The sequence below is a fragment of the Kryptolebias marmoratus genome, linkage group LG7 (assembly GCF_001649575.2).
Source record: "Kryptolebias marmoratus isolate JLee-2015 linkage group LG7, ASM164957v2, whole genome shotgun sequence".
In the NCBI taxonomy this organism is placed as follows: domain Eukaryota; kingdom Metazoa; phylum Chordata; class Actinopteri; order Cyprinodontiformes; family Rivulidae; genus Kryptolebias; species Kryptolebias marmoratus.
In genome coordinates, this window is record NC_051436.1 from 14908313 (window position 1) to 14921663 (window position 13351).

General features: G+C 38.8%; 2 protein-coding genes across 2 annotated transcripts in view; one reads left to right on the forward strand and one right to left on the reverse strand.

The window, feature by feature from the left end:
* Positions 1 to 3060, forward strand: part of mtmr1a (myotubularin related protein 1a) — a 17133-nt gene extending 14073 nt beyond the window's left edge. The window contains exon 18 of the mRNA XM_017427093.3: positions 661 to 3060. Coding sequence (XP_017282582.1) covers positions 661 to 825 — 165 coding nt within the window. The 3' untranslated portion in view covers positions 826 to 3060. The remainder of the gene's footprint in view (positions 1 to 660) is intronic.
* A 96-nt stretch (positions 3061 to 3156) lies between these two features.
* The window catches only part of cd99l2 (CD99 molecule-like 2), a 13319-nt gene continuing 3124 nt past the window's right edge, over positions 3157 to 13351 (reverse strand). The window contains exons 2-9 of the mRNA XM_017427000.2: positions 11718 to 11774; positions 11144 to 11191; positions 9554 to 9634; positions 8386 to 8454; positions 8245 to 8298; positions 7537 to 7656; positions 6376 to 6438; positions 3157 to 6048 (exon numbers count right to left, since the gene is read on the reverse strand). Coding sequence (XP_017282489.1) covers positions 6017 to 6048; positions 6376 to 6438; positions 7537 to 7656; positions 8245 to 8298; positions 8386 to 8454; positions 9554 to 9634; positions 11144 to 11191; positions 11718 to 11774 — 524 coding nt within the window. The 3' untranslated portion in view covers positions 3157 to 6016. The remainder of the gene's footprint in view (positions 6049 to 6375; positions 6439 to 7536; positions 7657 to 8244; positions 8299 to 8385; positions 8455 to 9553; positions 9635 to 11143; positions 11192 to 11717; positions 11775 to 13351) is intronic.

A 13351-nucleotide genomic window follows, 5' to 3' on the forward strand; every position in this document is an offset into this window, starting at 1 on the left:
GGTACCAGGTGCCATCAATTTTGAACCTTTTCACAAGATTCTAATTTTCTGATATGATGAATTTGAGATTTTCATTTGTTGTCATTTGTAATCATCAAAATTAAACGAAATAAACATTTGAAATATATGAGTTTGTATGTAATGTATGAATGTAATATACAAGTTTCACTTTTTAAATGGAATTACTGAAATCAATCTACTTTTTCATGATATTCTAGTTTTATGACTAGCACCTGTATGTGCAGCAGACCATTAGTATTAGATTAAAATCTGAACTCGGTGAAGGTTAAAGCTCTATCGTGCAAAAACAAAGCCATATATGAACACCATCTACAAACAATGTCTTCTCTGGACCAAAGCTCATTTAAAATGGACTGAGGCGAAGAGGAAACCAGTTCTGTGGTCAGATGAATCCAGATTTGAATCCAGACTAAAGAAGATTGGACATAGGTCTATAATCGGCCAGAGCTCCTGAATAAAGATCAGTTTTTTTTTTTAAAGTAAAGGTTTATTTACATCCAACTTGAAGCTCTGTGGTACATAACCATTGATTAAAGCCAGATGAGGCAGATCTCTTTGAACAGTCCGATGGACGTGGGATCTTGGTTTGGATGAAAAGTGGACAGATTTAGTTGTTCATGCAGCGGTTCTGTTTTTCAGGTACCAATTCATCAGACTCTGAAGGATCTCCAGGTCCTGAGAGCGGAGCTCCAGAGGAGGGTGGAGGAGCTGAAGAGAGAAAGCCCTCCCGCTGCCAGGCTTTCTCCTCTGAGCCTTTCACCTTCCTCCACACACACGGCAGGAAGCCCCCTGCACAGTTTTTGATGCACTGAACTGTCACACACACACACACCTCTTCCTCCATTTCCTAAATAACATTCCTTAAAGGCCAAAACTATATCCTTTTTTTATTTTTGTTAAATAATTTAGCAAGACATCATGATGTTTAGAAAGCTTTAAAACTGCTGCAAATGAGACTCATTGAACTTATTTATATTATCTAAAGCTTTCTCTGTTTTTCACAATAGTCAGACTGAAGTCTGAAGTCTCAGATTATTTTATGTTTGCTTGAAAAAAATGCTTAGATACAGAACTGCCAATAGTCATAAATAACCTTTATTTTTGTTTTGAAAAAAATGTCACTGGTACACGTTTTAAAACAAATTTCTCAGTTTTTAAGTTTATAAGCTGAAACCCCTGCTTTATCATGTCAGTTCAGTGTTGTCAGGAGAGTTTTTGTGTCATGAAATTAAAAAGAGAAAAGAATTGAAGGAATATTTTAAGATCAGTTGTTTTTTAAACCATTTTTACAGTGGGCTGCAAAAGTATTCTTACTTCACCCCAACCCTCACATCTCTGGAAGACTCCAAGTTTCACTGAAGAATTTCTCATTTTTTGTGCTCCATCCATCTTTCCTTCAACTCTGAACAGTTTCCCCACACATGATGCTACCGCCACCATGCTTCACTGCAGGGATGGTGTTCTCAGCATGTTGACAGGTAGTAGATTTGCCTCAGAAGAGATGTTATCTAAAGGCTCTTTCACAAAACAGCTTCTTCAAATGGTCACGAAGACCAGCCGGTCTTTCTGCTGCCTCTGAGCGCTCATAAAGCACAGACAGGAGCCACGTCCTGCACAGATGTGAGCTTTCAGACATGAAGAGAGCATCGCAGAACCAAAGGAGTGTGGAGCAGAACTCAGCTGTGTTGACTTGAAGCGCAACACATTAAATGTGTGACGGACGTCTCCCTTGTATTGTTTTCAAAACATGACAAATTAACTCAGTTTACTGATTCTTTTGATGACTAATTTTCTTTAACTAAATGCAAAGTTGTTGTGCGACATCATTGATCATCCCTCTGTTTGTTGTTTAACCAGGTGGTCACACAGACCATGTGTCATTGCTTCATGGCATTATATAGCTGCAAAGCCAGCTTACGTTTTCATATGTTGACCGTTTCACCTCTGTTACCACCTTGTTTCATGGCAAAAAGAGGGTTTGTGGCTTCATCCCCCTGTTGGCGTCTAAGTCGTGGATTGAAGTGTTTTGTGAAAGAGCCTCTAGATGGCCAAAAAATAGAGAAGGAGAGTTTACATTTACAAGTTTGATCAGTTACATCTATGGGGGAGAAGAAAGTCCTCCTTCTTTCAGTTCTAAGGTTTTCATATCTGTCAGGGTTGTGGACTCTGTGTGTGTGTGTGTGTGTGTGTGTGTGTGTGTGTTTTAGCTGCAACCCTCTCAAACAAGCCATAGTTGTTCAGTCTTTTTCTAATCGTCCTGTCATGAACTGCTAATTGAGGTTTGTAGAGTCTGAGATGGAGCTCATCTCTCTGAGCACTGCACGGTCTGACCTTCGGGGTGAATTTGCTGAGAAGATTGGCAACTGTCTTAAATGTTCTCTGTGTGGAATGATGGAGGCCAAATAGTTTGGAAATGATCTTTGACCCTGTTGATGAGCAGCAGCAGTAAGTGCTGCTCTAAGGTCATTGCTGATGTCCTTCCATCTTGGCGTTGTGTTAACACACACCTGTCTGCTCCAGAGCAGCAATCTTTCTGTTTTTGTTTAATAAACAACAAGATGGTGGAATCTGTTGTGTGTTTTTGTTTACATGAGGTTCAATTAGAATTATTTTAGAACCTGATAAAGACCAGGTGATTTTATTATGTGCTGATATGGAAAAAGTCCTAGAACTGTGAGAAGGTGGACTTTCTTTTCCCTGTGCGTTAGGCTTAAAGAGACCATACACAGCCTGCCATAAAGTAATAACAGTGCTCTGCCTTTTTTATTTCATCACTCTTAAAGCTGAGGTGCCTTCAAACTCTGAAACTATTCATGTGGAATACTGATAAATATGTATTGTTTACCTTTGGAACAACACCATTCTTCTACCGAATATAATGATAAATCAAAAATCGTATGGTTAGTGTTTTAAAGAAAAAAAGAAAGCATTTTGTATGTTTTTGGTGAGATTTGTCTTGTTAAGTGGTCTTGTGTGTTTTGATGTGTATGATAAACTGCTTAGTCTTGTAAAACAAATAAATAAAGATGTGCAAAAACATGTAAAGCGCACAAATAAATGTGCATCATGTGTTTTATGCAGAAAAAGCCCTCTGCATGTTGAACACGTCACAAAAGATAAATATTAAAAAACAAGTTATTGTTTCTAAAGAGTTTATTTGGTTAGTTGACATATAATTAATGTGGAATAGAAGCAAAAGCGTTTCACTTTAAAGCTCTGCCAAACAATCAGTTCACCACAGTCAAATGAAAAGAGAACTCCTTGAAGGAAGGAATATCATCAAAGTTTTACAGAGAGGTCTCATGTGAGTCTCAGTTACTGGCACAGCGAGTTTTAGTTCAGTGTCTGTAAGATTGAGTTAGAATGGGAGCTCGGAGTAGAGCAGTTCCTCGTATCAAAAGAAGTCAGCTGAGTTGGTTCAGGCGTGAGCATGGGCATCTTATTATGTTGTAAAAGGAAAATTTTGTGAGCGGTCAGACGGTCCTTCACTCAGAAAAAGAATTAAATTAAACCATGCTCCTGTCCACATTACTGGAGGAACATTAATTATTATGTGCTTATGTCCATGGAGGCCATGGTGGTCAGTGCTGCAGTCCTGTGATCCAGAGGCTGCGGGTTCGAGCCCAGGTTGCGTCAGAAACAACATACGATGTAAAACAATTGACACATCTTCTGTGCAAGTTCAGTTGCTGTGGCGACTCCTGCAGGAGCAAGGAGCCAAATATAAAAACCTAATGTCCATGATAAGCCTCACCAACTGACCTAACATGCTGTTACAAGCAATGAAGAAGACTGTCGTGGATTGCCTCTGCATTTGATCCATGAATTGTTTAGTGTCAGCCAACTGTGTGCAGGACTAACATTCACTGCTCTTCCTCCCTGATTACCAATCACCATTTAACAAACGTGTATATTTTGGGACAATGGAGAGAAGCTGGATTTCACAAGGATGGCCCCAGCTGAGCTCTGAACCAGGCACAGTCTTACCGTCGTTCTGTGAGGAAATGTTATTAGTATTAGTATTATTTTTAAATCTACATGCAATGCGATATTTTCATCACCCTTCATGTGAGCGTTAAAGTTGACTGAGGCAGTTCCAAACTGTGGTACTGCTACATATTTCAAAGTTACTGTGAAGTCTCAAACAGTAAGAAATAAATTAAATAGCAATAAATTGTTATGTATACATTCATGTTTTCCACTGTAAAGGTTTGATTAACAGTCTAATAAACATACAGTTGTCGTCGGAAGTTTCCATCCACTCATCATGGGATTTTAATGGTTTATTTGAACTGTTCTTTTTCTGAGCTGCAACGATTAAACATACAACTCCAATGATTTTTCAAAACAAACAAAAAAAATAAGAATATGTACAAATATTTACCTGGACTTGTTAATATAGGTGGTGCTGAAGGTTCTAGAGCAGGGGCGTTGAACTCCAGGCTTCGAGGCTCTCTGTCCTGGGAGTTTTAGGTTTTTCTGCTCCAACACACCTGATTCAAACAGTTTAATTACCTCCTCACCAAATCATCAAGTTCTCCAGCAGCATGGCAACAAGTCATCCATTTAAACCAGGTGTTTTAAAGCAAGAACATCTAAAACATGCAGGAGAGCGGCCCCCGAGGAATGGAGTTTGACACCTGTGTTCTAGAAAGTCTTTTAACTTGACAAGGCCAAAGCTTATTAACTTCCTTTTAGTGATCAGGATTGGCTGCAGCTTGTAGTTTCTCTATGTCAGCTTAAAAAGAATTTGACAGCACGCATTGGACCGATCAACCGTCATCAGTCTCCCTCAGACGAAAGAAGCAACTCAGGAAGCTATAAGGCTAAAGTCTGCCTTGCAGGAACACCAGTGTCCCTGTCCACAGTGAAGCCAGTTTTACATCACCATGGACTGAGAGGACCAAGAAAGAAGCTCCGTCTCCAAAAGCTGCACCTTTAAGCTGAGCTGAAATCTGCTGCTGTCCACATGGACAACCCAAATGTCTTCAGGAGAAAGGTTTGATGGTCAGATAAGACAAAGATGGAGCTGGTTGACCATAGAGACAGAAAGGATGTTTGGAGGAGTCAAAGTGAGGCTTTCAGACCTAAGAACACTGTACCAACTGTCAAGCATGGTGGTGGTAGCATCATGCTGTGACACAAAGTGCATAAAAAATTGAAGGACTACTTCCAAAATTTTCTATTTTATCTCAAATCAACAGCTAGCCAGTTGAAACTTAGACACAGTTTGTCATGATCTCAAACACACATCAGAACTGGTTTCTGAACAGATAAAACAAGCTAACATTAAGCTTCTGGAATGGATTTACCAAAGACAAAAGCTCAACCTGATTGAAAGTTTATAGATCCTGATCAAAAACCAGGTTCGTGAAGGAAACCAACTAATTTAAATAAACTCAAGCAATTCTGCCGAGAACAGTGTTCAAATGCCAGCCAAAATTCTACCAGAAGCCTTTGGATGGATATAAAAACCCTGTGGTCCAGGTGCAACTTGATAAGGGACATTTAATCAAATTTTAGTGAGGGGTATGTACTGCATGTATTTTAGCCGGCATGGGGTGTCCATCCATAGGAGTGATTGGGCGACCATTGAACAAAGGATATTTGTCAGCATCACAACTGAAAATTCACAATCAATTCAAACTTGTGAACCCAGTTTTTGATTTAAAAAATCATTGAAGTTGTATGATAGGGTCAATCTAACTCAAATACATAAAAGCCCAAAATTAATCTGACATTCATGCTCATGGTGAGTGGATGGAAGCTTCTGACCATGACTATACAAGTGTAAAGTAAGAGTAGAAAGACCACAAATCTGTGTTTCTTATGTCCAAAGCTACAAGCTAACCAAGCTACAACTTCTACTGTTGAATAGCATGCGTGTAAGAATGTACGTGTGTCTTTGTCTATATGTGCGCACAGGGTTAGATAATTGTGTATAAAATTGGGTGATCTTAAGCTGGTGCTACACAACATTTGTGTTGTAGAAGCTTCAGCATTTGGTGGCTTCGGGGGTCTTTTGGTCTGCAGAGACAAAAACAAACACAAAAAAATCACCATCAAACACATTTCAAGATACACATGTCGTATAGAGCTATGTTCAGATGATCAACAATAGTACTCTGCAGAGATGTTCATTAAACAATACAGTGACATGGTAAGAAACATTCACATCATCAAAGGGCCCAGATACAGCACAAACCAGAAACAATGCAACAGAGTTTATTTTGAACTGCTAGTTATGTCCAAAGCCTGCATGAATCGTCTTCTGATTGGAGTGCTACAGACAGTCAACGAGAGGAGATACGCATGAAACAGTACATGTAGGTGAAACTCAGCAGCGTTATGTACCGTTTGGTTCTGTTGCCACCACAGCTTCAGGGTTCTCAGCCATTAAGTCCGTGTTCAGACTTTCTGTAAAAAGACAACATTCTGTGTTAACCAGTGATAAGGAGTAACTAGTCCAGGACTAATATTTGATGGTAGCTGTGAACAAACCATAACAGGACAGACAGACCAACAAACACTCAGGGGAGGTAGAAAAAAAAAGAGAAAAAATAGTTTTCATTGTGTTCTACGTCTCATATGTGGCAATAAGGATCTTTTTATTGCAAAATTTGAGGTCACTGTGTTAACAATCCACCTCTGAAGATCTCACAAAACCTTGCAAAGACTGCTCACGTCCTGTTTTATTTAGTGTGAAGAGGGTCTTAGTCTTTGTTTGGGTTTGTTTCCTTCTTTTTCCAATGATCAGTGTAAAGCCAGTATGTCACTGGTCTGCAAATGTTGGAGACGAACTGATGACTCAAACTTGCAAGAAAAACAGAACATTTCCCGTTGCTGTCTCACTGAATTCTGACTGTTTAGACCAGTGAGTTGGGCACATTTTACCACATTCAGAGCTGTATTCTCAGATGTTTTTCGTCATAAAGCGGAGCTCTGTTGCAGGTGTCAAAATACAGATCTAGTGCTTTAGAATTACAGAAACTAAACTAAAAAGGGTCTGAAACGTCCATGACGACTTTGCTGCTATTTTGAGACAATCTGTGGAACAGATTTTTTTTGAACATGTTCAAAATTCAAGCAATGACTACAAGTCCCTGTGACTGTGAGCAATTTGAGAAGCCCTGCAATCCTTCTGAACATTCCTCGTTAACGCGGCTCATCCACTAGTCTCCGAAGATCACAGCCCAGTCAGATACTGGTTGAAGTAACAGCCAGGTGCTTCTGACAGCCTGACAGATACACCCTGCACCAAAGCTGAAGCTGGAAGAACTTTATCTTCCCTGGATGTTTGCTCTTTTTACCAACCTGTGCCAAACTTCAGCACATTTTGTTCATGTTTGTCCCTCTCCACACTAACATTCTACATTAAACTATTTTAATGTGTTTGCTGCAGGGTGCAGGGCACTGAGAAAACAACATTTTAAATGGGTCTGTGTTGTGCTTAATTCAGAATTAACTTGTCATGATCAAACCTTAAGTCTCATGGTTTGAAAGCAAAAGCCTTACGTTGTATACTGAAGCAAAACTTCTTCTTCTGGTAGGATATGTAGCTGCTGATGGCGCCAAACAGCGCCATGCTAACTGCACTAATAATTCCTGCAATGGTACCCACTTCTGCCATGGTCCCTGGAAACACAACACAAACATAAAAACAAACGCAAGTCCAGTTCTGATAAAAGTGGAAAAGTCTGTAAAATGTAAATGAAAACAAAATGCAGTGATTTGCAAATCTCATATCTGGAACCAAATGAAACATAGTAAATATATCAATTGATAAATCTAAGAACGATAAGAGCATTGGTGTCCAATGTCCTTATAATAGGACACCAATAATATATTGGGATATCGTGTATTACTGTTGAGTAATTAGTTTCAACAAAATTTGCCACTTCTTTCTACAGCCTTTTGTTATCCATTGACCCAACTTTTTTTAGATGTTTTGCTGCCATAAAATTGACAATGACATTATTTTTTCTTACAAATAGTATGATTTTTTTAGTTGAAACATTTGATATGTTTACTATGTGCCATTGCGAATAAATTATGAGTTTATGAAATTTTCAAATGACTGTATTCTCTTTTTATCTACAGTTTACACAATATGCTTTCCTTTTCAGCACTGGGAACACTTTTTCAGAATTGCTGAACATTGTGTTATGTTCAGGAAGCCACATATTTATTTATGAACGGACAGGCCAAAGACAAAGCTCCTACCATTGTTTTCATCATGATGCTTATTCTGACTGGTGTCGTCAGTGTGGTGTCCTCCTGTGAAAATAATGATCAGATCAGAGCTTTTTAAAGTGATCAGATCAGTCACTTTAACATTAGTTCTTAATAAAGATTCAATCTTACCTTTTCCTTTGTCAGGTTTGTAAGATTTGTCATTAAGTACATCACTCAGATCCCCATCTGAAAACTCACCTAGGGAGAAACAAAACAATCACAGCATAGTAAGTTTGCAGAATATAAATACAGCACCACAGTCTGCATGCTTGAGATTATCTGAAGAAAAAAAATATAAGACAGCTACTGGGAGCTTGATCAATAAAAGTAAAATTATACCTTTAAATTAAATGTGAAGAGGACTGTCTAAGCAGAGGTGGAGGAAGAACAGCTTCATGTTTCACTCAGACAAAAACAAAAACAGAACATACAGCAACATCCAACCATCAGTGTGTCCATCCATCCATCCATCCATTTATCCATCCATCCATCCATCCATCTTCCTTCATTCGCCTGAGTTTGGGTCATAAGGGTAACAGGTCCAGGAGAGAAACCCAGATCTCCCACTACCCAGTGACAATTTCGTCTGGGGTATCTTGAAGCATTGCCAGGCCTAAAACGATATAAAATCCCTCCAGCAAGTTCCGGGTCTGACCAGGGTCTTCTTCCAGTGGGATGGGCCCAGAAAACGAATGGAGGCACTCAGGAGACATCCTAATCAGATGAACCACCTCAGCTCATTTTTTAAGTCATGATTCATACCTCATGACTATAGGTGAGGGTCGGAACATAGATGGACCAGTAAATCAAAAGCTTTGTCCTTTGCCTCAACTCTTTCTTCACCACGACAGAGCGGAGCAACGTCCTCATTACTGAGGATGAGGACCCAATCCATCAATCCTTCATCCTGCCATCAATCGTGAACAACACCCCGAGATACTTGAAATTGAGGCGGAGACTCAATCCCACACCATAGTAAAGGAGTAAACTTTCTAATTATGAGGATTGCTTTGTTATCAGCCATAATATCACAGACTGAAACTGCCAAGCACAAAATAAATATCAGAGACAAATTGGAGATGAATATTTATAATTTAGGCAAGCCCTTACCATCTTATGGTCATAAGATTCTTGTGCATTTTTATATGTTATTTTGCCTGGGGTGGGCTCCTGTCTATCAGAGCTCTTTTTTTTTATTTATTTATTTTTTGCAATAAACAAATTAATTAATCAAAGTCATTAGACTAACTCAAAATAATGATTCAACAATTTTATTGTTATACTTGGAAAAACCCACCTCCCGGCTTCTTGTTCTTGTTTGTGTCAACAATGTCGTTTTTGGGGTCCAAAGCATCTTCCAGGTTCAAGTCCCCACCAGCTGGAAAAGGTCAAAAGGTCAAAAGGTCAAAGATGTTATTCCACTGTTATTCCAAATAAAGTCTAGAAAAGGGTGAAGTGGAAACAATAGTTTAAACTGAATCCAAAAATTAATTAGTCTCAAATATCAGTAAATGTGTGCTAGTTTAAGCAAAACGAATAGTCAGCAGTGTGCAGCTAAGTAGATAAATTAAACTCATATCTTCCAGTTCAATCAATATGCTATATATACTGACTGGAATGGAAGATTAGGAGTTCAAATCCAAGTCAAGCCAACCTTCATGGACCTTGGTGTGTAATGAGAAAGACACATAGAAATTATGTCATGAAGTTTTGGATGTTGCCCAAATTAACAAGGTCTGCATCAGATGTTGGGGAACCAGGGCATTCTGATGAGAAATGGGTTACTGGAACGAGACATTCGTGGACGAGGGCAGAGAACTACTATAAGTAGTCCTATATGAGCAAACCTAGAGAGAGGGGCTGTATGATAAGGATGTGGTAATTATGGAAACTTTGATATCCAACATCTAGACTGGCTCAGAAACAACTGCAGACCCAGAGTTACAACATTCAAGAGCGAAAACTGCAATGACACATAGAGATTGACGAGGTACAACAAAAATGCTACAGGAAGGGGGAGCCAGGATGACAGGTCACAGGGGACATATCATTCCTCAGTGCTCTCAGAAAGTCTGCTAGAACAGTGTTTCTCAACCACTGTGCCGTGGCAGACAAGTGCCATGAGAAAACATCAGGTGTGCTGTGGAAGATTATCCAATGTCACCTGATTGGTACTCTTAAGGGAGCGGCGTGTAGTGACAGGCAGAACAATAACATTATCCTCCACTAGGGGGCAGTACAAATTCTTGAGCCAATTAAGTGGGTTGCGAACCGCCAGTTAAACAGAAGAAGAAATACAAATGTATATAGTCACAGTGCCGGTGAGCTGCATCAATATGACGATCACTAATCAAATCATTAACTAACACAGATGAGAAAGAGCTAAACTTAAAATCATGTTTTCTGCAAGGGCAGTGGTCTCCAATCCTGGTCCTCAGGGCCACCATCCTGCAGGTTTTCCTTGTTCCTCTGCTCCAACACACCTGATTTGAATCAATGGGTGATTAACAGGCTTCTGCAGAACAAGAAGAGGTGATTTAACCACTGAATCAGGTGTGTTGGAACAGGGAAACAAGTAACACATGCAGGATAGTGGCCCTCGAGGTTCAGGATTGACCTCTGGGCAAGGTCCTAGGGCTGTGGGTGAGCAGACAGGGTCTTCATGGGGGTTTGGGTGGGCAACAGAGGTAAAGCTGCAGAATCTAGAAGTTTCTCTGAATCAAGACAGGTTTTCCCCAAAATGTCTGTTTCTGTAGCCCACATTGTATTCGGGACACCAACAGTAGTTGCTCCTTGTGCTTCTTTGGACTGGAAGACTGTAGAAATATAACATGTCCTCATTTACACACCTCTGATCATCTTTCACAGTCAAACAGATTATTCTTACCTCCTCCAGTTCCATGAACTGGTGTCCGTGGCTTTACTGTGGTGGTTGCTGCAGTTCAAATGAGAGAAAAAGCATTTCAGATACTATTATTTAAGACCATTTCAAGAAATAATTAATCACAACACTCTATGGATCGAGAGCAGAGTTAATGTCTAGACAAATAAAAATGCTGTTGCAAACAAAAGGAGGATGATAAAACTCAAAGTATTAAAAGTGGACATAAAAAGTGTCGGCGCCTGGTGGTCAAGCATTGGCTCCTGGGACTCTGTTGGGCCAAGCCAACAGCACTGGGACTTTAGTTAGTCCCAGTCTGATTTTTGTAGTTTAGTTATGACTTTAACATCAGCTATTGCAAAACAAATCAAAATAAATGATAAACCAATGTTTTGATTGCAGGGTGTGTGTTCCTGCAACATTCAAAAAAACATTGTAAGCAAAAACTATAAACCATTTACTCAGACATGAAACAAGAACCTAAATTCATGTCTTAATTTTTTTTCTTGTTTCAAACATTGTCTCTGTTACTGTGTGTTTGAATAATGGGAAAAAGCAGGTGGTGTTCTGCAGAACTTACAGCGTTTATTCTGATCATCCACAGCATCAGACAGGCTTAAGTCCCCCTGAGACAGGACTGTAAAGGAAACAAAAGACAAGTAGCCGTGTGAGGGTTTAAAGCTGAAACTTGTGTCTTTAATTAAAGCTTGGAGAAATATACTACAGGTCCAGTTTGTCTAACTATTACAAAGACACTGATGTCTAACACCTGGAGTGTCCGGAGATCCTCTGGTCTCCAGATACTCCAGGTGGTCCTTTGGCTCTGTGCTCCAGACTCTCCACTGACCTGAGCACAGAGAGACCTTAACAGCTTAATGTTGAACCATTATCCTTCTCTCAGCCACAGTTAAGTGGAAATTAACCCAACGGCTGAATGGAAACAGACCAGTGACTGTATGGAAACTATGGAGTATAGTTTATATAACATTTCAAATCCTAGAACTAATAAATCTAAGGCTGTATGCTTCTTGGTTTTCAAATACTATGAAAAAAAGTTTAAATAAAGTATCCTTTCTCGAAATTTACAAAAAATATATTATATGTCAGTTGTTCAGAAGGGTTGTCCCTGTACCTTTTTGATATGAAAAACTGCAACAGTGGGAAACACACATCAGATTCAGAAATGTATGCAAACGTTTTGTTTTCTAAAAATAAATTATTTTTTTAATAAATGAAAGTAGATAAACAAGAGCATGAAGTTCATAATTAAATCCTTTCAGTCTGTTATTTTACAGTCATGTTGGTTTGGTTTTATACACTGAATAAATATCACATGGGGAGAATCTATGGAACATTCACACTTTATAAAGATGCTTCCTAGAAAATACTATATGGAAATACAAACTTCTTTTTCAAACAGAAAGAAAGTCAAAACTAGTCAATAAAAATGCCCTTAAATATTTGGTTTGGAAAAAAAGGATAAACTAAAATTAGGAAACCAAATAAAATTGTTCACCTGGGTGGCATCTGAAAATATTTCTGCCAACCTTGTTAACCATTAAAAACTTTGGTTATTTCGAGGTATTTTAGTATACTGTATTATTTCAGATTCATGGGTATTTAAAAACTAAAAATAAAATAAAAACTATAGAACAAATATAACTTGGAAAATTTAGCTTTTTCTGATCTCTTCAAGTTAGACCCTATTTCAACAGGAATATAAATTTTAATAAAGAAAATAATACTGGCCTAATTAACTTAACATTTATTTACGTCTACAATCATATAAGGTGTTATCAATAAATTATATGAAAACAAAGTTACAGTTAACCTAACAGGCATGTTGTTAGCTCAATATTTGTAAAACTGACCGAGTTATTGCACTTTCTGTGTAGGCTAATATTGATGAGCTGTGGCGGCCATCTTGAATTAGGGTGGCTCCAAAAGTTAATAAACTTGCCTCTCCCTGTTAAAGTCAACTCTGTCTGTTAGCAAAATATCTCAAGAACCACTGGACGGATTTTACTAAATCTCCCAGAGAGTAATCACTGAATGTCCACCTACAGCTGATTAACGTTTGAAATTAACCCAATTCAAAATGGCTGCCACTGCTAACCGACTTTAGCTGACAGAAACAAATCACAATAACTCAGTGGAATTTAAAGATGACGAGCTAATGTTTGGTGTGGCTGTAACTGAGAGTCATCCCCCCCC